The sequence below is a fragment of the Sitophilus oryzae genome, unplaced genomic scaffold (assembly GCF_002938485.1).
Source record: "Sitophilus oryzae breed Bouriz unplaced genomic scaffold, Soryzae_2.0 scaffold_815_pilon_pilon, whole genome shotgun sequence".
Taxonomy (NCBI): Eukaryota; Metazoa; Arthropoda; class Insecta; order Coleoptera; family Curculionidae; genus Sitophilus; species Sitophilus oryzae.
Window position 1 is genome coordinate 7660817 of NW_022147434.1, and position 24104 is coordinate 7684920.

The window sequence follows — 24104 nt, forward strand, 5'->3', positions numbered from 1 at the left end:
CTATTTTTATTAGAATTATATATTTTTATAACAATTTTAATAACTATATACCAACCATATACCAACATTTATTCACAACGTAAAATAAAACAACAAATTATTGAGTCTACCCCACGTCTACCCTACATCATAGTTTTACATTTTTTAAATAAAATTAGAACGACACTGATAAACCGGAGTTTAAGTCGGCCATATTTGAGGCCAATCGCGGTGTACTTTGAATAAGAAGGCTAAGGAAGGAGCATATCAAAAATCTTAGGTACACCGCAATGGGCCTCAAATATGGCCGACTTAAATTCCGGTTTATCAGTGCCGCTCTAATTTTATTTAAAAAATGTAAAACTATGATGTAGGGTAGACGTGGGGTAGACTCAATAATTTGTTATTTTATTTTATGTTGTGAATAAATGTTGGTAGTTATTAAAATTGTTATAAAAATATATAATTCTAATAAAAATAGATAAGTTATAATAAGTATTTATTAACACAAACATCCGATACGCTACTGAAGCAGGTAAGTCAAATTAACGTATCTAAATTCCTTGACATAGTTAATTTAAGTGAATTTAATAAATGATCGGTTTACTACACGTATGTATATTATATAGTCACTTACTAGCGAAAAGTTGTTCTATTATTTCACTCAATTTTTGCCGAGATCTACCGCACGCTACACAACCAACTATTTTAGAGTCTTTTTCGATAAATCGCGATAGTGTCACTGTTAATTTAAGTTCTGCCACAATTTCCATCTAGATTTATTACCTTTATACAACTATCAGTAGTAGAATAAATAATAAATAACATAAAATAAGCTCCGTAAAGACTGACAAATCCACAAAATTTCAAATCAAATTCAAATGTGTCAAATGAATCGTCAAACAGAACTGTCAAGGATCCCCACCCTAGAGTACAAATCTCATTGGTCCTCTTGACGTGTCGCTGGCGACAGTCGCTGTTCTGAGAACGGGGCTTAAAGCTTAAAGCCCCGTTCTCAGAACAGCGACTGTCGCCAACGACACGTCAAGAGGACCAATGAGATTTGTACAAAATTCAAACAGCTGTCAATTTTAAATTTAGTACAGCTCCCATTGGTTGTTTGAAATGTCAAACTGTGTCGCCAGCGACACGACGTCGTTCTGAGAACGGGGCTTTAAGCCCCGTTCTCAGAACAGCGACTGTCGCCAGCGACACGTCAAGAGGACCAATGAGATTTGTACAAAATTCAAACAGCTGTCAATTTTAAATTTAGTACAGCTTCCATTGGTCGTTTGAAGTGTCAATCAGTGTCGCTGTCGACACGACGCAGTTCTGAGAACGGGGCTTTAAAAGCCCCGTTCTCAAGCCCCGTTCTCAGAACTGCGACTGTCGCCAGCGACACGACAAAAGAACCAATCAGATTTGTACAAAATTCAAACAGCTGTCATTAAATTTAGTACATTGGTCGTTTGATCCCATTGGTCGTTTGAAGTGTCAATCAGTGTCGCTGTCGACACGACGCAGTTCTGAGAACGGGGCTTTAGTCTTCTTATTCAAAGGCGGTGTACCTAAGATTTTTGATATGCTCCTTCCGTCTTCTTATTCAAAGAATGGTACCATCGCATCGGTGTTTTGTCATATACATATTATTTAATTATTTAAATAATACGTATATGTGTTTTGTTGCTTTCTTCGATAGAAAGTAACACTCTGAATAGAGTCAAAATGAATCATAAGTCTATTTTTGACATTTTCAAATATGGTTTATTTGAAGTTGCAACATGCGATTCGACTCGAAATACCAAGTGTGTGGAACCAAATTATTCGTAAAAAATGCTTTTTCCAAATGTGCTAATAAGCCACCCTCGTTCTATTTGAAAAAAAATAAGATTTGATTAAAAATACGATTTGGGCATCTTTTAACCGGCCAGGACAAGACACTAAAAATATTAGACGATCAAATCTATTTTTCCAAGGCTCCTTGATTAAAAATTAGTGTTTTCAACAGAGCCATATGGCGCTCTAGATTGAAATTTAAAATACAATTTTGTTTTAAGCGAAAATGTCAAAAGTTTACATATGCAATATGTCATTCTATTCAGAATGCTATTTTCTATCGAATAAATTAAAAAAATACCGAGGGTGCCATTTAAGAATCAAAAGTTGTAGTCATTTCCGGTGAAACGGGAAGTGGCCGAGAAGAATTGAATACGTCAATCAATCCTAATTTATGTCATACTAACATACCAAATATCGTTTTTTTAATCTGAAAAAATAAAAAAGTTATAGGGGGTGAGCCACTTTTAAGACGCACCCGGTATATATATTCTTTCTCTATGTCATCTCTATGTTTACAACAAGTTTACAACAAAGCCTACAAAGAGTACAAAATGCATTCGAAAGTATAAGATCTGTTGAACGGACTATACTTCTTGAAATAGCAGTAGTAGGACAGAAATTTATTCAAAACTTTTTTGATAGCATGTTGGCGAATATCTCAAGACGTAACTTTGCCCCAATTTAATCATTGTCGTATCTAATACGGTTTGCGAGATACCAATCCTCGTACTCCGAATTTGTAGCACCCTGTATACTATTTTGCCTTTGTGAGCAAGAACCCTACAGCATAATCATCCCCTGAAGTGTCTGAACCCCATCTCAACTTTATTTTCCGCCTTCGAGTCTTTATATATTTTATTAACTTCAGTAACTGGGATAGGGACATAGAAAACCTTGTTGGGGCAAATGTCTTTGGGCAAAAGACATCCTAGGATGTCTTTGGCTGGGACCTGGCTGGGACCATAAAATAATTAACAATTAACTAGAATAACTATGGTCAATCTTCGCAAAGATTCCCAATCCCAGCTTATCTTTTTAATCTATGAGACATTTTTGGTTGCATAACTTTGCCTACTTAAGTTCCGTCGATTACAAAATAGGGTAACCATAGTAACAGTTTATAGTTTTTGAAATATTTAATCAATTTTTAAGATTTAATCTCAATTATATTTTCTTTACATTAAAAGAGATGACTGGCTTACCGAAGTTACCCGGATTTAATTTCCGTGACCCCACAGTAAGTGTAATTATTCATTTAAAATATAAAAATAAAAATTTATATATTTTTCTTTAAGTTATCAAATTTTCATCTTTCCCAAACCTTTAATATAAACAATGGATACAAGTTACCCAAACAAAATTATATGGGAATAGGTAATAGAGAACTTGACTGCAACTCGGTAAAGTATATAGGAATTAACGACCCGATTCGTTTTGACCCCTCGTTAACTTATGGAAGGTGTAAAACTAAACCGCTGCCCCAATTTATACCGCACTATGCATTATACGATCAGAAATGTCTGACTTTTAAAGCTTTTTTTAAACAGTCGGTGGTGGAGTCTCGTTTAGAATTCTATCGCGTTCGACCTGTCAACATCATATATTTTTTAGAGGACGATACGATCACTGTAATAGAGCCAAGAGTATCTGTAAGTACCTATTTCAGTTTTACTGGTAGTCCAGTAAATGAAGGCTGAAACCACGGCTTAATTCGTTGAGCGGAACTTTTTAGGCTAAGAATAACATAGTGGCGCGACGAGGATAGCGGCGAGCAAGCAGCGCGATACCGCATCGAGGAAGCCTCGAGGTGCTAAAACATAGTAGAGCGGCGAGGAATAGCGAGGTACTTATTTTCATTGGCTTATTGATTATTTAAAATGTTAACAGTGACTAAAATTCTGGACAGAAGTGTCGCAAACATTTGATTTATTTGGAACCAACAAACCAAAAGGTGTAGATAGTGTACATGAAATATGTACACTACAATATGAAATTTTCAAAACCCGGAGAGAGTGTGGCAAGTTTCATAACCTTTACTAAAATTTGTTGCCACTTCATCTCATAACTTATCTAAAATGTACCCGTTATGGTGATTACTATCTTTTTGGTGCCATAAAGTCTCTTTTACAAACACTAAATCTGTTAATTTTTGGGAATCCATCGTTTTCTACAGCGCGACAGAGCGACGAAAACAATATTATTTGAATCGATCTCGCCGCTCGATCTAACCGCTCGAGCAGATCGCTTTACTATTTTCACACGTATACTTGACTTCACAGGTTTGTTTTGGACGCGATGTCGTTGGCGATGTCGCGCTGCTGGCTCGCCGCTATTCTCTTCGCTCCACTATGTTCTTAGCCTTGCCGACACTTGATCTTTTCGTGTCCTTATTTACTGGACTATGGTTTTAATCAATGAATAAAAGTGATAAGGAAGGAGTCAAATACTATTTTTATATTCATGGAAGCTATACCATTGTAAGCATTTACGTGGAGGGTGTCCAAATATTCCGTGGACGTCTTGTGGACGTAGAATAGCTATAAGTAGAAAAATATTTTTCGATGGTGCGATGGCAACTTCGTAATATTGAGACCCCTTTGTCATTTTGTTAATTTTGTTTATACGCTCCTTTCTTTATCTTCTTATTCAATTATTTTAGTACACGCCTTTAGTCGTTTTTTATATCTTTAATTATATACGAAGAATAGCGGCCTGCTGCAGGGAAAGTTAGTCAGACGAGGCAAGATTCCAAAATACGATGATGGAACTTACTGGCACTGGAAAGACCTAGCAGTTGGAAAGGACATTACGATTTACGGCGTTGTCTACCATTTGGTAGAATGCGATGTATTTACACGGGTAAAAGTGTTTTGTTTTAATACATTCTTTCGTTTAAAAAATAAATGTAGCAATTCTTTGTTATACCCGGATTTATACGGGGTGGCCCTGGCTTCCGAAAAAGCTCTAATTAGGAATTAGGGTTTTTGTTTTTGTTTTATATTTCAGTTTTTTTTCAGAATATGAGGGCAATTATAAGGCACATTTTAAAAATATTTTTGTAAATATACAGGGCGATTCAAACATAAAATCATCGGCAAAAATCTTGCACCCCCTTACTATTTTAATAAAAAATTACATTTCAAACTAATTTTTCGGGGAAATCAATAGATGCTAAAGTTATGTTAAACAATAACACAAAAAAAGGGAAAACTTTCACCAAATTTAATAATATATTTTGCCAAAATACAAAAAAATGCAAATTCCATGAAGAAAAATGTTTGACAAAAAAGAGAAAATAAATAAATAAATAATAAATTCTGACAAAATTAAGGTTACTAATATAAAGTATTGCCTCCTCGAATTATTATAAGTGCATCAAGTCGTCGGGGTATCCCCACTATAAGGTTGTTTATGGTTTCTTGAGTTAAGTTCTGCCATTCCTCTTGAGTGGCAATGATCAACTCCTGGCGATTTGTTGGTGGGTTATTTCTGCGAAATACAGCTCTGGTGATGTTGTCCCAGACGTGTTCAATAGGATTCATGTCGGGGGAGAGTGGAGGCCAGTCCAGACGAGTTATTTCCCCTTCATTTAATGCTTCCTGCACCATCCTAGCTCTGTGAGGACGAGCATTATCATCCATGGGAATAAAATTATTGCCGATTTCTTCTCCCAGTGGATAAATTATTGGTCTGATTACAGTTTCCACATACAAATGGGCGTTCATCACCTCAGGAATATGAATGAGCTCTGTTCGCCTATTGTACACGATGCCACCCCAGAACATCTCAGTTCCTTCTTGATAAGGAGCAACAGCAAGGGCTGTATTCAAGCGATGCCTCTCTGCCTCCCTCCACATTCGCTGACGATAGTCATCACTGATCAAACCTATCCTGGTTTCGTCAGTGAAAATTACGTTTCTCCACTGAGGTAATAACCAGTTCTGGTGTTCTCTAGCCCACTGTAGCCTCCTTTGCCTATGATGTAAAGTTAATAGAGGGCCTCGCAGTGGACGTCTACGCCCCAATCCAGCATTCGAAAGTCGCCTGGAAATGGTTCGGCTTGATATCACTCGGTGGTAAGTTCGTTGAAACTGAGATCGTAGCTTTCGAATTGGAATTGACCGATTTCTTCTGGCAAATTGAGCTAAGTAGCGATCCTGTCGTTCATTCATCGTTACCCTTGGACGGCCCAACCTAGGACGAGATCTTACATTTCCGGTGTCCATATACCGTTGTATAATTCGGCTTACAGTACTTCGCACTAAATTTAAACGATCAGCAATTTGATGTCTGCTGAGAGTTTTTTCATGCAAAGCGATAATTCGGGCCCTATCGAAGGCAGAAATTTCGTGCCCTGGCATTTTTGTCGCCTTTCACAACACTTACTATAAGATTGAACTCGATCTGAGAAACAAAATTTGACCGCAAATAGCAAAACCATACACATTCCATCGATAAGGTTTTCTTTCATTGCCTGTATGACCTATTTTTTGTAGACACATATTAAGGTATTTGTACACATAGGCCACAACAATTGCTGTCCTCCTTTTACGCAGTTGAGCAGCTCTGAACTGTTCAAGAACGCGATACTCTCACTCCATTCAATTGAGTCATAAAGCTCCAGAACTGTTCCGCGCCATATGGAGGCACCAGGCTATCGCGCACCGCTCCTTTCAGAACCGTTCTCGAGTAGCCCCAGGGCGTAAAGCCCGGAACTCGAAGTTCGCGAATGGAGGACAGCAAATATGCTATGCAAAGAAATAAATTTGTCTGGGGGTGCAAGACTTTTGCCGATGAGTGTATTTTCATACTAAAGTTATATATTTTAGGTCAGTGGCTAAGTAGCTCAATTTGTCATTAAATTTCCATTCTAAAAATATGATAATGTCATATACTATTACCTATAAAATTATTTAATTATTTTCGTTCAGATATGATTTAAACCTTGAATACCACAAAAGTGAAATACAAAACCAATATTATTACATTTGAAGTATCATATTTTTATCGATAAACCAAATCAAATTTATATTTGTTTAATCAAAAGTTTAATCAAATCAAAAGCATGTTATATTCGTTACATATTGTATTATAAGGGATTACTGTTTTTTTTAATATGTTCGTCGTTTACCTTCATCTCTTGTACAGGATGATTCAAATTGGGCGCCTTTGGCTATAATACCAGGAAAACGGACAATAAAAACCTACTGATTCAAAAGGAGCTAAATTATGTAGTTTTATTTTTTATGTATTTATTTTTATATATTATATGGTAGTTTTTAAAATAAAAATAAGATGGCAATCGTAAAAAAGTAAATTATAAACTTTGTGGTTAACTAAGGCAAGGCGCGCACTGAGGTGATTGTGGCGGTGGTGAGGCAAAAGAATGGCATGAGGCATAGGCATGGTGAGTAACTGGCGTGGCACTGGAATTTTAAAAATTACAGCACATACTTAAATATGATTGGAGTGATGGAAAGACAGATGATGTATTACGGATGCATATAAACGCACCTTTAGTGTGGGTTTCAAAGACTAAATCTATGGTGGGTTTACATGCATACGTAATAAAAACGTTGATTTTCTGCATTTTTATTCTTGCATTTGAAAAATGATAGCTCATACTTAATATGATTGGAGTGATGGAACGACGGATAATGTATTACGGATACATTAAACGCACCTTTAGTGTGGGTTTTTTGGTTGTTCCATTTTGACAAAAGAACGGTATGGTTACTAAAAAAATTTTTTTGATGACGTCACATTAGCCATTTTTTAAAATAAAGTGACAATTACTAAAAAATATATACCAACTTTAACCAAACCAATTTGAAATTTTGAATCCATCAGTTTTCTGGTATTACTCGCAGACGCCAAGTTTAATCACCCTGTAGCTAGACGAATGACATAACGTAATAAATATTTAAAAATGTATAGGAATATATGTCTAGTCAAGGTTTAGATATGGCCGATTCGGAAGAAATGCCTTATGATCCATACACAATGAACAGGCGACTTCAGATTATGCCAAAAGTGACGAAAACGCCACCCGCTGATGATAAACTGCGACGATTTTTGGAATACGATGGAAAAATCTTAAGGTACATAACAAGGGCTTAGCTACAGTGAAACAAACGTAGTGCTTATCCTACCGTGACTCGTTTAAAATATATAGCATATAGCATTTAAAGATAAAAAATATGAAAATTCTGGTTTACCAGTCTTTGTATGGTCAGTGAGTGTACTACCATGAATTAAGCGGTGTAAAACATTCTTTCCTAAAGACGCGTCTATAGTATTTTTAATACCCATTTAGAATAACACCATCCTTATTTATTATTAATAAATCAGTTGAAACAAAAAATTACCAACAAAAATGAACGTCGATAACTAATTTGTTAGATGTCACGTTTTTGAAGTTTCGTCAAATTTTGATTTCATGTTAATGTCATAACGCAAAATAAGATATAAAAATGCGATATTCTGATGAATCCAAAAAACTTATGCTTAATGTAGTAAACTATTTTCAAAACGATTTAGGATCTCGATTTAAGGCAATTCAAAAATCGTCCGAAGCACTATAAGTCCCAGTTTTTCATGCGGGTTCAGATGTTCAAAAAGCCGCATACGTTAATTTACTAAAACGACTGGTACCTCTAAATAGGTATTAAAAATACTATACACAACGTTTTACCTTACGTTTTGCCTGTCAGTTAAAACAGTATAGACTGTCTACATGACTAACAGATAAAACGTTTAGAGATAACGTTTTACCTGTCAGTTAAAAAGGTGAAGTAAAACGAATTAAAGGCTAGTGTGCGCAATGGAAGTTGTACAAAAAATACATGTTTTATCACATCTTTATGTGATAAACATGGGCAAGAGAGAGAATGACAATCTGTGACGAAAGTCTCAAACTTTCCCTGAAAATTGCCCTGTACCTGCGATGTTAGATTACTTTTGGTAAAGACCACGAAGAAAGCATTGCTTTGGTCAGATATACTATTGTGTATAGTGAGTTTTCTTTCGTGACCGGGACAATTACTTTTTAAAAAACAACACAGAGACTTGATCAGTTTATTAATATGTTTGGTTGAACAGTACTAACAAAAAGATGAGAAAATATAAATGTAACTTATATTTATAGGCTTCTACTGCTGAGGTAGCAGTGACGTCAAAGGCGGGTGACGTACCCAGCTACGTGGATATAATTCCTCCCTCACAAGTGGAAAATTCTGGGGTTCGGTGCAGGATTTTCCTGGAGTGGATTTCTTCTTTTTCTTCTAAAATTCTTCTTTTTAAATTTGTTAAATATCTGACATTTATACAATATATAAATTAAAACAAATATAAATAAAACATACATTATAATAACCCAAATATTAATACTAGTTTCAAAAATAAATGGTTTAATCGATTCTAAATCATTTTCTATGATATTTCTAATAGGATGTATATTATTTAAATCAATAGAATCTAGATTTAATGGTTTTAATTTATTTATAGATTTTTCTGACATCTTTGTAAAATTTAATTTTGGCAATTGAATATTTTTATAATTAAATTTCGTATCACCTAAATTTTTAATCATTACATCATTGATTTTTATTTCGCAATCAGAATTTAATTCAATAATGTAACTTCCTAATAAAGGTATATTTTCATGATTACTTTGACAATACTGAACTGCAATAGTTTGTTTAGGACATATAACTATCCATTTATTTTGTTCAATTTTTTGAACTTTATTTTCTAAAATTTCAACAGGTGTTAAATGACAATTAGAAATAAATTTATTATATTTTAAAAGTTCAATTTCACATGGATTATTTTTAGATATCTTAACTATATTAGAGTCTTTGCAGATAAATTCACTTGGAGTCACTTCTTCACATTTATTGTCCAGAAACGCGTAATTCTGTTCATTAAATATTAAGTATTTTGCATTAGGTATTATTACATTTAGGGAATTATTATTTTTTACAGGAAATGGGTAAAGATGATATAAATTATAACTATCATTTTCCACAATAGGTATTTCTAAAATAAAAATTATTTTATTTGTCTCACTATAACTTTTAATATTTATAGTTTTTTCAAAAAGTATTAAATTTATAAGTTCAGGTTTAAAAGGTAGTTTAGAGTTCTTTAAATACTGTGAAACAGAATTTATTTCCTTGAACAATTCGTCACTCTGAACAATAGAATTGTGAAATACGTTTATCTTAGCAAAACTTATGGCAGTTTCGATTTTTTCTAATATATCGTAAATAATCTGATATTCATTGATTATTTGTGAAAGAGTAATTTGTAATAGTAAATATTGATATGTGTCAAGAAAATATGCTTCAGTATTATAAAGAATTGTTTCTAACATGTCAATACGATGTTTAATTATTATTTGATTATTAGATAGATTTTTAATATTATTTTGGAAATTTTCAATTGATTTGTCAAACATTGAAATTTGATTTTTAATAATAGTTTTTATTTTTAATTGATTGTCAGAAAGATTTTCAATGGCTTTATTATATTTTTCAGCATCATACTGATCTAAGTTACCAGTTATTGATTTGATTATTGATCCCAGTCCATCAATTAAACCACGTTTATATCTATTATTATTAGCACCATATAAAGGATTAATTTGTTTAATTTGAATATTTATTTTAGTTGCAATAAATTTGCTAAATTATAAGAGTTATAAAAATTATATTTGTATGTTTTTGAAACATTGGTATTATTTTCAAAAGCAATTTTTATTCTAAAATATTGATTTTGAATTTCATTAAATTGTTGAATTAAATTAGTTATATCAAATACTTGTATAAATTTCCAAGTGTCGATTTTATTTTGGGCGTTGCCTAATTTTAAGGGTAGTATTCCTGGGTTATCATTCATTCGGTGGTATTTTGGTTCTCCATAGGTGGTGGCGAATCTGAAACAACAGGTGGTTTCCTCAATTCTTGAATATGTAGTATTTCTTTTTTATTCGGATCTTTTTTCCGAGTTATTTCCACTCGATTCCTTTCTAACATTTTTGTTATAGTATATGGTCCCAAGAATTTATTTTTTGATTTATTCCTTTTTAAAGGGTTTAATTTATATACCGTCTGTCCTAATTTAAATTCATCATTTGTGTTTCCTTTTACATTGTGTTTAGAAACAACTTTCTCTTTTTGTTTATTTAGATCTTCCTTTACTTTTTCATAAACTTTTTCTAGTTTTTGTTTATGATTTTGGGTATAATCTGTAAAATATTCTTTTAGATTAAATATCTCATTTGGCTCTCTTGAGTTCGTATGACCAAAAGTTAGTTCAAATGGTGTATATTTTGTTGAGCTATGTATTGTATTATTATAGGCAATAATAGCATAATCCATCAATCCTTCAGTTTCAGTAGGGAAACTTTCTTTCAGTAATCTTAGGTGTTCTATAATTGTGGAGTGAAATCTTTCAACTACACTGTTTGATTCGTGATGTAAGGGGGTGGTAAAATGTACTTTAATTTTATGTAAATTTAAAAGTTCTTTGACAGTTTCGTTCTTAAATTCTGCCCCATTGTCTAAAATTATTTTTTCTGGTATTCCCGCAAAAGCAATATATTTAATTAAGGCATTTGCGATGTTTATTGCATTTTTTCCAGGTATTTCAATTGCTTGTGCATATTTTGAAAATGCGTCAACTAGAGTTAAATACATTTTTGAATTATAATAGAATACGTCAATATGAACATTTTGAAAAGGCTTAGAAGCTGTTTCAGTTAACATTAAAGGTGAATAAGGTTTTTTCCTACAATATTTTGCGCGTTGACAGATGTCGCAACAATTAATATAATTTGTAATTTCTTTTTTCATGCCTATCCAAAAATAATTTCTTTTTAAATATTCGAGAGTTTCACTTATGCCCCTATGATTTGTTTTCCCTTCATGATGATTTTTGATTAGTAAAATTTGTTCTTCTTTATCTATTACTGTATTTATTAATTTAGTGCAACGTATTAATTTTGGTCCCTTCTCTGAAAAGCGTTCAAGATAAACTTTATTAAATTGTTTATAAAATTCATCTAAATGAAAATACATGTGATAAGTTTTACTTTCCACTGTATAATCCCTTAAAAATTCAAATATTAAATTATAGTTTTGGGAATTTTGACATTAATTATTTTATGATGTTGATAGTTTTCTTGATTCACAATTAATTTATTATGAAGATGTGGAAAAACTAATATTTGATTTGTTTTGTTGTTTATAATCTCTTCCAATATTGAAATTCCATCATTGGTAGTTTCCATGACGTTAGAATGCTGTGTAGTTAAATCCTCTTGTTCTTTTCCTTGTATATCTTCATGTTTTTGCTCTTGTTCTTCTTCTTGTTGTAACTCTTTTTTCTGAACTTCTTTCCTAGTTCTTGGTGATCTAATTTGTATATCTTGGAGAATTTTTATCTTTTCCTTTTCTTTAGTTTTATCTGTGTTCTTTTGGCTTGTTGAGGGTTGTTCTTCACGGTCAACATTTTCTGCTAGGTCTCTCAGATAATCAATAGGGTCGAATCCTTGTTCTTCTGTGTCTCCAGGGTGATTTATCATCGATTCAATTTCTAGAGCATTTATTTGAATTCTTGAAAGTGCGTCTGCATTGGTATTTATTTTTCCTTTTTTGTACATTATGTCATAGTCAAATTCTTCTAATTTTAAGCGCCATCTTACTAATTTACTATTTGGTTCTTTCAAGTTAAATAGCCATATCAATGGTCGGTGGTCAGTGTAAATTGTGAATTTTCGTCCAAATAAATATGGTCGGAAATATTTACATGCCCATACAATCGCAAGTAATTCTTTTTCGATTGTACTATACCGTGTTTCTGTCTCATTTAATGTCCTTGAAGCGAAAGCTATTGGTTTATCGGAACCTATTTGTCCTTGAGATAAGACTGCTCCTAAGGCCACATTCGAAGCGTCTGTTGTCAATATAAATGGTTTTTTGAAATCTGGATATTGTAAAATAGGTGCGTTAATTAATAAATTTTTTACAAGTATTAAAAGTTGAAATAAATTCTTGATTATGAATAATCTTCGAATTTTTCTTTAGGCATTTTGTTAAGGGTTTCGTAATTTTAGCAAAGTTTTGAATAAATTTTCGATAATATCCCACTAATCTGAGTAGAAAACTTTTTATTTCTTTAGGTGTAGTAGGTATTGGAAATTTTTTAATTGCTTCTATCTTGTCAGGGTTGGGTTTTACTCCTTGAGACGTTATGACATGTCCTAAATAATTTACTTCTTTACGTAAAAATTCGCTTTTATCTAACTGTACTTTGAAATTGGCTTTTCTTAATCGTTCAAACACTTTTCTTAGTCTTTCTAGGTGTTCTCTTGTAATGATGTACTAAATATTACGATGTCATCTAGGTAAACTAGGCATTCTTCGTTTTGTATTCCTCTCAAGACGTTATCCATAACTCTTTGAAACGTCGAGGGCGCATTTTTTTGAGTCCAAAGGGCATTCTTTTAAATTCATAATGCCCATTTTCGGTTGGAAAACGCCGTTTTACATATATCTTCGGAACACATTTCTATCTGGTGAAATCCATTTGCTAAGTCCAATGTTGTAAAATATTGGCTGCGTCCTAACTTGTCTAATATATCAGATATATTAGGTAGCGGATATTTGTCATCTATTGTTTCTTCATTTAATTTTCTGTAGTCCACTACTAATCGCCATTTTCTTTTTCCTGAGGCGTCCAGTTTTTTCGGGACTATCCAAATTGGGCTGGACCATGGTGATATAGAATCTTGAATAATACCTTGATCCATCATTTTATTGATTTGGTTACGTACTTTCTTCTTTTATGGACTTCTGATATCTGTATGTCTTCGTATATATTGGTGTTTCATTTTTTAGATTTATTTTGTGCTGGATTTGGTTCGTAAAAGTTAAGGGTATTTTTTCACAATAAAATATATCTCTGTATTCAAAGCAAAGTTCTCTAATTGCTTTTTTTTTCTTCTTGGTTACAATGTCCTAGGCGTAACTGTTTTAAATTTGATTTTAAAATGTTATCTTGATTATTGGATAGTGGTTCATCAATTTCCATTTTTTCTAAGCAGTTTATTTCTTGGATATTCAATATTTCACATTCCATAGGCTCGTTAAAAGTTATTTCGATAGGAACTATGTTGCTGTTGGTTACTGTTGTTAAAGCAAAATAATTTTCTACGTTGACAATGGCTTCTGGTGTTTCCACAGATTTTCCAAAATTTGTATAATTTAATAATACTGTACCTTTTTCAATATTAACGGGAATTTTAACGATTTGTTTCGATCTTGGGTTAATTGTTATATTATATGTACTATCGTCACATTCATAAATAATAGGTATTTTTATACGGGGTGTTATCAATAATTTACGGTTCATATCAATTATAGCTTTAATTTGCTCTAATAGATTTGTACCAATAATACCATCATATTTGTAACTAAATTTAAAAACATAAAATTTGTGTTTATGATTTTCATTAAAAATATTAAAAATAGGTATGACAATAACTTCATTATGATAGGATATCATATGAGCTGATTGAATTTCAAAATCTTCAAAAAATATAGAATTAGGATAAAATTGTTTTATTAATTTAGGAGCAATTAAACTTTTTGAACTACCTGTATCTATTAAGAATTTAGCATTAAGTTCAGGAATAAAAATATGAGGTAGATTTTTCTATTAAGTGCATTGATATTAATTAAGTTATTTCCTTCATAGGTTTGGTTTGGTTTGGAAACAAAAACTCATTATTAAATTGTTCATTATATTCTTGTGTATCATATGTCGTCGAGATATAATTATTAGAACTTGCATTTTCATTGTTACAATAATAATTATAATATTCTTGGTCAGCATAGTCTGGATATTCTTCGCAATAATGTTGAGAACAATCAAAGGTTTCATCAGGATAATCATTCTGGGTCACTGGGTTAATGTTTTGAGAAAATAATAAATTTTGCTTGGGATGCATAACTGCATTTCTACCGGATGATACTTCCATGGGTTCTGGTTTTTGTAAATTTTGATTTTTTATGACTTGACTAGATTTGAAAAATGGTTTTGGGTTTTGATTAAAATTTTGTTGGAAATTACTCCTTTGAGGATAAATCATTTGTCTATTAAAAGGTTGAAAAGTTGGTCTTGGAAATACATTTGATCTCATTGGAAATTGGTTAGAATTTGGTCTGTTATTAAATGATTGATTATTAGGTCTAAATAAATTTTGTTGAGAATTATTTTTAAAATTATTATAAGGTGAATATAAAGGTTTTTGGCTATTTTGTTGAAATGGATTATTCTGAAAAGGATTATTCAGAAAAGGATTATTCTGAAAAGGATTATTATTCTGTAATTTTGGGAAAGAGAGATTGGAATTATTATTTTGGAAATTAGTTGGTTTACTGAAAGGATTATCTACAGGTGTAAATCTTTGATTCAGTTGAAAAGTTTGATTGTTATTTACCAAATTTTGTTTATTTTGGCTATAAAGAAAATTTTCTTCTTCAATAACCAAACTCATAGCTTTTTCTAAAGTTTTTGGGTCTCTTAATCGAATATTATTTTGCAATTGACCACTTAAGCCTCTAATAAAAGTTTTTAATGCTAGTTCTTCATAATTAGCTATTTTTATAGTGTGTTCAGCTGGGTTTAGACTTAACATATTTAATTTTGAAAATACTAAGGAACGTGCGTCTTGACACCTCATTCCAAAATTATATGGAGTTTCGTTACGATTAGGTTTTAGGATAATCAAATCTTGAACAAGACAATCTAGATTTCGTTGGTCACCAAAGCTAAGATTTAATAAGTTTTTAATTTGATCCCATGAATTTAATTCATGAATACGTGAACCAATTAAACTCAATGCTCTGCCTGATAATCTTCCGATTATTGCACGCATTATAAAATTGTTATGTCCATCGTTTCCTTCTCTATAAAAGTTTGTTATTAAGCTTTGACACGTATCAATAAAAATATTTAAAGTGTGTGGATTGCCATCATACACAGGAATTGTATCAATATATAATCTTAAAAATGAATAATTTATTTGAGAGGGATTTTGAGATTGATTTTGAGATTGATTTGAAGTAGCCATTACTTGATCTAATATATTTTCTAGTTCAGAGTTAATAATTGAATCAGAAATAGTTCTATATCTGAGACTTTGTTCAAAACTATCTTTTTCAAAATGTCTAGAACTTAAATTTTGAAGCCTAAATTTATTAGTTATTTCTTCGATTTCACTATCTGAATCGGACATAAAATAAACTTAATCAAATCGATTTTTACGAATAAAAATTAAAAAATAAAAATAAAATGGAAAATGGATATATATGGAAAAAAGCAAAATACGAAAATAGTTTTAAAAATAAAAATAAAAGTAAATGCAAAATACGATATTAATAAGCAGAATAGAAAAATACGACTTACAGTAGAGAGATGTACAGGGTGAGTCTAGCTACGATGTTCATTGAGTGCGATGTTTTCGGGGATGATTTTCGTTGATGATTTCTGTTTTCGGGTGATGATTTCTGTTTTCGGGTGATGATTTCGGTTTTTCGGGTGGTTTTTCGTTTTCGTTGCTTCGTTTTTCGTTTCTTCTTAACCTAACTGGTGTTGGCTATGTTTGTCCTCGACCAGGTCCTTATTCTAAGCTGGTTTCGGCGATGCTTGTCCTTCTCGCCAGGTGTTGGACTTTCGGCGATGCTTGTCCTCTGTTCAACGGTGTCTTTGGGCTGTTTCTTGTTTTCACTGTCTCGATCCGTCCGTTTTTGGGTTTTACCAATTTAATCCGCGTTACGGGCACCAACTACGATTTTTGTTAGATGGCTTGGCAAATCCCACCGACTGCGCCAGTTTTCTTTTCGTGACCGGGACAATTACTTTTTAAAAAACAACACAGAGACTTGATCAGTTTATTAATATGTTTGGTTGAACAGTACTAACAAAAAGATGAGAAAATATAAATGTAACTTATATTTATAGGCTTCTACTGCTGAGGTAGCAGTGACGTCAAAGGCGGGTGACGTACCCAGCTACGTGGATATAATTAGTGAACTTGAAAAGAAAAAACAGGGACTTTTACTACAAAATTGTGTTTATTATAGTTTAAATTTCATTTGTAAACATGCAAAGCTAATTGTGAAAATAGAAAAATGTATTGTTTGGTAATTATCATTCAATATCTCTAAAAATTTTTGTAAAACTACTACATGATATTTTGCAAAATTATGCAAAAATATTAGATTTTTAAAAATCGCTTTATAATGATGTATATTTCAGCATCTTTATCCAATTTTTTGTAAATTTACTATTGGTTTCAGTGTGGGTAAAACGGCAGTTTTGTTCAGTTGTTCGGTTCTCTAGACTGTCTTCAGTGTTAATTCAGTTCAAGTAAAACGGTCCTTTACGTGATATGTTTTAACTCAATAAAAAAAACGTAAGGTAAAGTAAGGTAAAACGTAAGGTAAACCCCTTATTCAAGGGTAAAACGTTATGTCTATACGGGGCTTTAAACAGTAAAAAACGTTCCTTTAAGCAGAACTGTTTCAAAAAGACTTAAAATCTTAAGTCAATTTCAAAATTTCATAAAATGTAAATTTTTTACTTAAATCGTTTTCTTTCAAGTCAAGTCATTTTCGTAAAGACTTAAATCAATGTAATGTAATTTAAGTCGTATATATGACTTAAATTGCATTAAATTGATCTAAGTCTATATTTTTTATTTAAATCATGATGATCGGCGAGTTAAGTTGGCAAATGTTTCTTTTATCCTTACTAATATCACAGAATATCTAGCTCGATGTTCTGTGCTAATATTATAAACACGAAAGATTGTTTAGATGTATCTGCTAGACTCATATATGCCGAATTCGCCCATTGAGCGAAATAAATACATCCACAAAGTTGCACGAAAGAGTTTTGATTGCACTGGTTTCAACTTCTATGTGGAGGGGGTTAATCTTCTGTTGTTATATTATATAAAAAAAATTAACCCCATCCGCAAAGAAGTTATATAAAGACTATTTATAACCACCAATATATATTCTGTGCTAATATTATAAACACGAAAGATTGTTTAGATGTATGTGCTAGACTCATATGCCGAATTCGCCCATTGAGCGAAATAAATACATCCACAAAGTTGCACGAAAGAGTTTTGATTGCATTGGTTTCAACTTCTATGTGGAGGGGGTTAATCTTCTGTTGTTATATTATATAAAAAAAATTAACCCTATCCGCAATGAAGTTATATAAAGACTATTTATAACCACCAATATATAGTCTGTGCTAATATCATAAACACGTTTAGATGTATGTATTTCAGTACTTTGGCAGTTCGGTAGTTCGATACCTCGTTAATTAGGTGGTTCGTTTGTTCGGTATATTCTTAAAGGGACGTTTACTGCCAGTTCATGTTTTTTACCTATATTTTTATTTCAATCTAGATTAATAATATATATATCAATTAATAATTTCACTGTACTGAATAGTTTACTATAATCTAATTTAACGTATACATTAGCCACAGCAACGCGTATACAGGGTGGTCCGAATTGTATTCCGGAAACTTCGGCAGCATATTCTGCAGATAAAAATAGGTAAAAAAGTTCGTATAAATGTATGTCCCAAAATGCTTAGTTTCGGAGATACAGGGTGTAGAAATTTCATTTTTATTTCGATTTTTTCCAAATAATTTAAAGTAACGTCAATATTTAGATGAAAATTGGTGTTTGGAAGTTTTTTGACATGAGAAATTTGATTTTGATGTCAATATGACTCCTACTGTCAGAGGGCGCCACCTACATGTGTTTTAACTGTTTTGAAGCGTAATAACTTTTTGCCCGTACCTGTATAAAACTACCGAGGGAAAAAATGTACATCTCTGTGATTTTTTACTTAAAAAATATCTCTTTGTAAAAATCGCTACGAGCAACCGTTCTCAACATATTTAGAATGAAAATAGTCAATACATGCCATTATTGACGAAAAATAAACACGTCGAGTAGATAGTTATTTTACTGAAATAATAAATTTGGGAAATTTTTATTTTTTTTAAATTAATGATAAATTTTTCTGCAAAAAATGATGATAAAACAGTTTCTATTGAACTTTTGGCACAAAAACATTTTAAATTTATAATTTCAGTCTAATAACTATTTAGTCAACATGCACAATTTATGTCAGTGATGACAGGTATTGATAATTTCGATTCCAAATATCTCAAAAACCATTACTCGTAGCGATCTTTACCAAGAGACCTTTTTTACGTAAAAAGCGTTGTAAATGTATATTTTTTTACTCAGTAGTTTTATACAGGTACGGACAAAAAGTTATTACTCTTCAAACCAGTTAAAAAATATGTAGGTGGCGCCCTCTACTAGTAGGAGTCATATTGATATCAAAATCAAATTCCTCATGTCAAAAAACTCCCAGACACCAATTTTAATCCAAATATTGACGTTACTGCAGAAATTATTTGGAAAAAATCGAAATAAAAATGGAACTTCTACACCCTGTATCTCCGAAACTAAGCATTTTAGGACATACATTTACACGAACTTTTTTACCTATTTTTGTCTGCAGAATATGCTGCCGAAGTTTCCGGAATACAATTCGGACCACCCTGTATATCTGCTACATAGAAATAAATCGAAGAAGGGATGTTGGTTTGGTTTGGCTATCACTGTATAAATATTTGTACATTCTCCAAAAACTATTCTAATTCGTGAATTTAGTGTTACATGTTTTGAAAAGAAAATTTAGGCGAACAATTCTTCTCGGTAGGCGCGATTCTCACCATAACGTACCGTCACCGTCACGAAGTAAATGGGAGATGGACGTTGCATGGTACAAAGAAAACAAGGTATGATCGATAGCGGCTCCAATTGTCACGACTTACTGGCAGTGAGAATATGTTCATTGTTGGCAGTTTAAGAATATTTACCGTCATGGCTGATGGCTCGACACGTGACGGTGGCGGTACGGTATAGTGAGAATGGTGCCTTATCCATTTTTAATTATATAGGCATTTGACCCTATGTTTCTATATAAAAATATATTTCAGATTTAAAGCGGCATGGGATGACAGAGAAAATGAGCTTGGCGATTTAATGAAATTCGAAATTTTATATTTTCTGGCTGATGATACCGTTTGTGTCAAAAATGTGCAACAGGAAAATAGTGGTAGAGATCCTTATCCCCTGTTGCTAAGAAAGATCAAGTTACCAAAAGTAATCCTAATGCTAAAAAAAATATTAATTATGTACTACACACTTTTACACCCATAACGTCATATAATACAGTATAGTAAAAAATGTTCTTTACACAGTATACCTATAGGGCGATGGCGATGACAATTTCGATGTTCAACCAAACTGAACATTGGTATTAAAAATTAAAAAAAAAATGTTTATTTTAAATGACAATATCTTCAGAACTATTGTATCTATTGGAACAGAAGTTGGTAGTTTTATATTTTTGCAGTGTGTAATCTAGAAGGCTCAGAAAATTTCTGAAAACGACAAAAATATAAAACTACTAACTTACGTTGCAATCTTTAAATAAAAAGATTAAGGAAGAAGCATATTAAAATTCTTAGATCGAACGCAATGGGGTCCTAGAATGGCCGATTTATCAGTGCCGTTCTAATTTTATTCAAAACGTGTAAAAATATGATGTAGGGTAAACACGGGGTAGACTCAATAATTTGTTGTTTTATTTTACGTTGTCAATAAATGTTGGTAGTTATTAAAATTGTTATAATAGTATATTATTTAACGAGCATATAAGGGTGACTGTTATTCACGCGGATGAAGTTTATGACCAGGCGAGTGTCATAAATCATCAAAGTGAATAACAGCCATTATATGCGAGTAGAATACTATATTTTATCCAGGACTATCAAAAAAATTTAGATAATATTAATATAAGTTTTTATTTTTAATGTCAAAAAAATATTGAACGAGTATAACGAGTAAGTAACATGGAAACAAAACATTAAAAATTTCTTTAACTAGGTAGCTAACTAATTTAGCTTTAACTAATTAAAACAAAAATTATTTATTTACATTAATGGTAATGTTTGACGTTGTAATGTTGAAGCGGTGAATAATGAAACCATTATTCACTAGTGAATAATGAATATTATTATTATTTCACAAACTCATGTATAATAATCAAATTATAGACGAGTCGTGGATAAAAATATATAATTCTAATAAAAATAGATAAGTTATAATAATTATTTATTAACACAAACATGCTATACGCTACTGAAGCAGGTAAGTCAAAATGACGTGTCTCGATTCTTTGGCATCTAATCTTTGACAAGTAGGAAATAAAAGCAAAAATGCAAGAAAAAATATATAATTAGTTAATTTTAAGTGAATTTCATAAATGATCGGTTTACTACACGTATATTATACCGGGTGCGTTTCAAAAGTGGCTCATCCCTATAACTTTTTTATTTCTTCAGATAAAAAAACGAGATTTGGTATGTTAGTATATGACATAAATTAGGATTGATTGACGTATTCAATTGTTTTTGGTCACTTCCAGTTTCACCGGAAATGACGACAATTTTAAATTTTTAAATGGCACCCTCGGTATTTACATTATTCGATAGTTTTTTACTTTGTTCGATAGATTTTTACTTCATTCTGAATAGTATGACATATCATATGTCAACTTTTGGCATTCTCGCTTAATAAAAAATCGTATTTTAAAATTTAATCTAGAGTACCATGTCTATGTTAAAATCACTAATTCTTAATATATCAAGGTAAAAAGTTATAGGGGTGAGCCACTTTTGAGACGCACCTGGTATAGTCACTTACCAGTGCAAAGTTATTCCATCACGCTACACAACCAACTATTTTAGTCTTTTTCGATAAATCGCAATAGTGCTATTGTTAATTTAAGTTATGGCACAATTTCCTTCTAGATTTACTACTTTTAAACAACTATCATTAGTAGAATATATAATAATAATAAATATCATAAAATAAGCTCAATAAAGACAAATCCACAAAATTTCAAATCAAATTCAAATGTGTCAAGTGAATCGTCAAACTGAACTGTCAATGATCCCCACCCTAGAGCCCTTTCTCCGTCGACAATGCATGAATACATGGATAACACTATACTCCTTCCTTAATATTTTTATTCAAAGGTTGCAATAGATAAAATAGTTCTGAAGATACTATTTAAAATATTTTGATATTTTTATATAAATCGGTAAAGAATCAAGATATCGGGGCTTTCTTCACAGGTGTTTGTCAAACTTCAAATAACGCAACGTTTATCTCATTTAACCAATGTTGAGCATCGAAATTGTCACCCCTTTAAAATACTGGGTGCGTCTCAAAAATGGCTCACCCTATAACTTTTTTATTTTTTCAGATTATAGAACGACGTTTGGTATGTTAGTATATGACATAAATTAGGATTGATTGGCGTATTCAATTGTTTTCGGTCACTTCCTGTTTCACCGGAAATTACTACAACTTTTGATTTTTAAATGGCACCCTTGGCACCCTTTTTACTTTATTCGATAGAAAATAATACTCTGAATAGAATCACATATAATATGTCAAGTTCTGATATTTTCGCATATGGTTTATTTGAAATTATAACTTGCGGTTTGTAACGAAAATTTGAATTCTAAATACCAAGTATGTGGTATCAAATTATTCGTAAAAAAATAATTTTTCTAAATATGCTAATGAGCCACCATCGTTCCATTTGAAAAAAATGAGATATGATTAAAAATACGATTTGGGAATTTTTAACCGGCCAGGACTAGACACTAAAAACATCAGACGATCAAATCCATTTTTCCAATGCTCATTGATTAAGAATTAGTGTTTTTAACATAGCCATGGCACTTTAGATTGAAATTTAAAATACGATTTTTTATTAAGTGGGAATGTCAAAAGTTGACATATGATATGGCATTCTGTTCAGAATGTCATTTTCTATCGAATAAAGTAAAAAAAATACCGAGGGTGCCATTTAAAAATCAAAAGTTGTAGTCATTTTCGGTGAAAGAGGAAGTGACCAAAAACGATTGAATACGTCAATCAATCCTAATTTATGCCATATACTAACATACCAAATCTCGTTTTCTATCTAAAAAAATAAAAAAGTTATAGAGTTGTGCCGCTTTTGAGACGCACACGGTATACACCGTTCTTCCTGTCTTACTTTATATAATTTTCAATATGACCGAAAATAAAAACGGGGTCAGCTATGGCTATGGAATGAAGATCGCCGTCATTTTATAGGTAAAATTATATGGAGAATGTCATCGATCGTCATTTCCAAGCCAACTGGACACCGTTTTCGATCATACAGTAAAATAAAATAATAGTTTTTTAGTAAATGACTGTTAGTTATTTTCTTTTAGGCATAAACAATAAATGTAATTTCAATTATCTTTAAGTATCTAATATTTCACACATACTCAACGTTTTTAGATATATACAGATACACCAGTAACGTATCCGTCAATATACTTAGAAAAAACGGAAAATGAGGTGACCGAATATTATCAACCAAAAGATTTCTTAGTTGGAGATACGATTTTTGTTCTTGGACGAGATATGATGCTTTATGACTGTGATAAATTTACCAGAGATTACTTCAAGTAAGTTTAATAACACTAAAGAAACGCTAAATGTTTTATTGGTATATTTTAGAAACGCTCTCGGAATAGAACAAAAACCTGGTATTGTAGTTGATACCCCTAAAAAAGAATTACCTCCTCCGCCACCTCCTCCTCATGACGGCTTAGGTAGTTTGCAGGATTCTCTTCAAAACACTCTAACGTTTATGCCTAAACGTCCACGAAAAGATGTGATGAAACAAATTGTTAATGCCAATAAGTATTTAAGGTAAGTATTTGTAGTAGAAACTGGTATCTCAGCGGCAAGTGACTTTATTTTTTTAAATAAAAATTTATTGATCTAATGTATAATCAGACATGTATTGTCTTAAGGCGGATTCTCACTTATCAGTCTGACTGATTTAGTGAACGTGAGAACACATTTTTATTGCAAATAATCAGTATACCGGGTGTGCGTCTCGAAAGTGGCTCACCCCTAAAACTTTCTTATTCTTTCAGATAAAAAAACGAGGTTTGGTATGTTAGTATATCACATAAATTAGGATTGATTGACGTATTCAATTATTTTTGGTCACTTCCTGTTTCACCGGAAATAACTACCACTTTTGATTTT

The 24104-nt window shown here is 31.9% G+C and overlaps 1 protein-coding gene across 1 annotated transcript; it reads left to right on the forward strand.

Annotated features, from left to right (window-relative positions):
- The first annotated feature begins 2914 nt into the window (after positions 1-2914).
- On the forward strand, positions 2915-23763 carry LOC115889493 (EF-hand domain-containing protein 1-like). The gene is made up of 7 exons (XM_030909497.1): positions 2915-3055; positions 3114-3467; positions 4522-4677; positions 7756-7919; positions 19931-20096; positions 23343-23512; positions 23565-23763. Exons 1-7 carry the CDS (start codon positions 3008-3010, stop codon positions 23761-23763), a joined length of 1257 nt encoding a protein of 418 aa, XP_030765357.1. The 5' UTR covers positions 2915-3007.
- Positions 23764-24104: the final 341 nt, after the last annotated feature.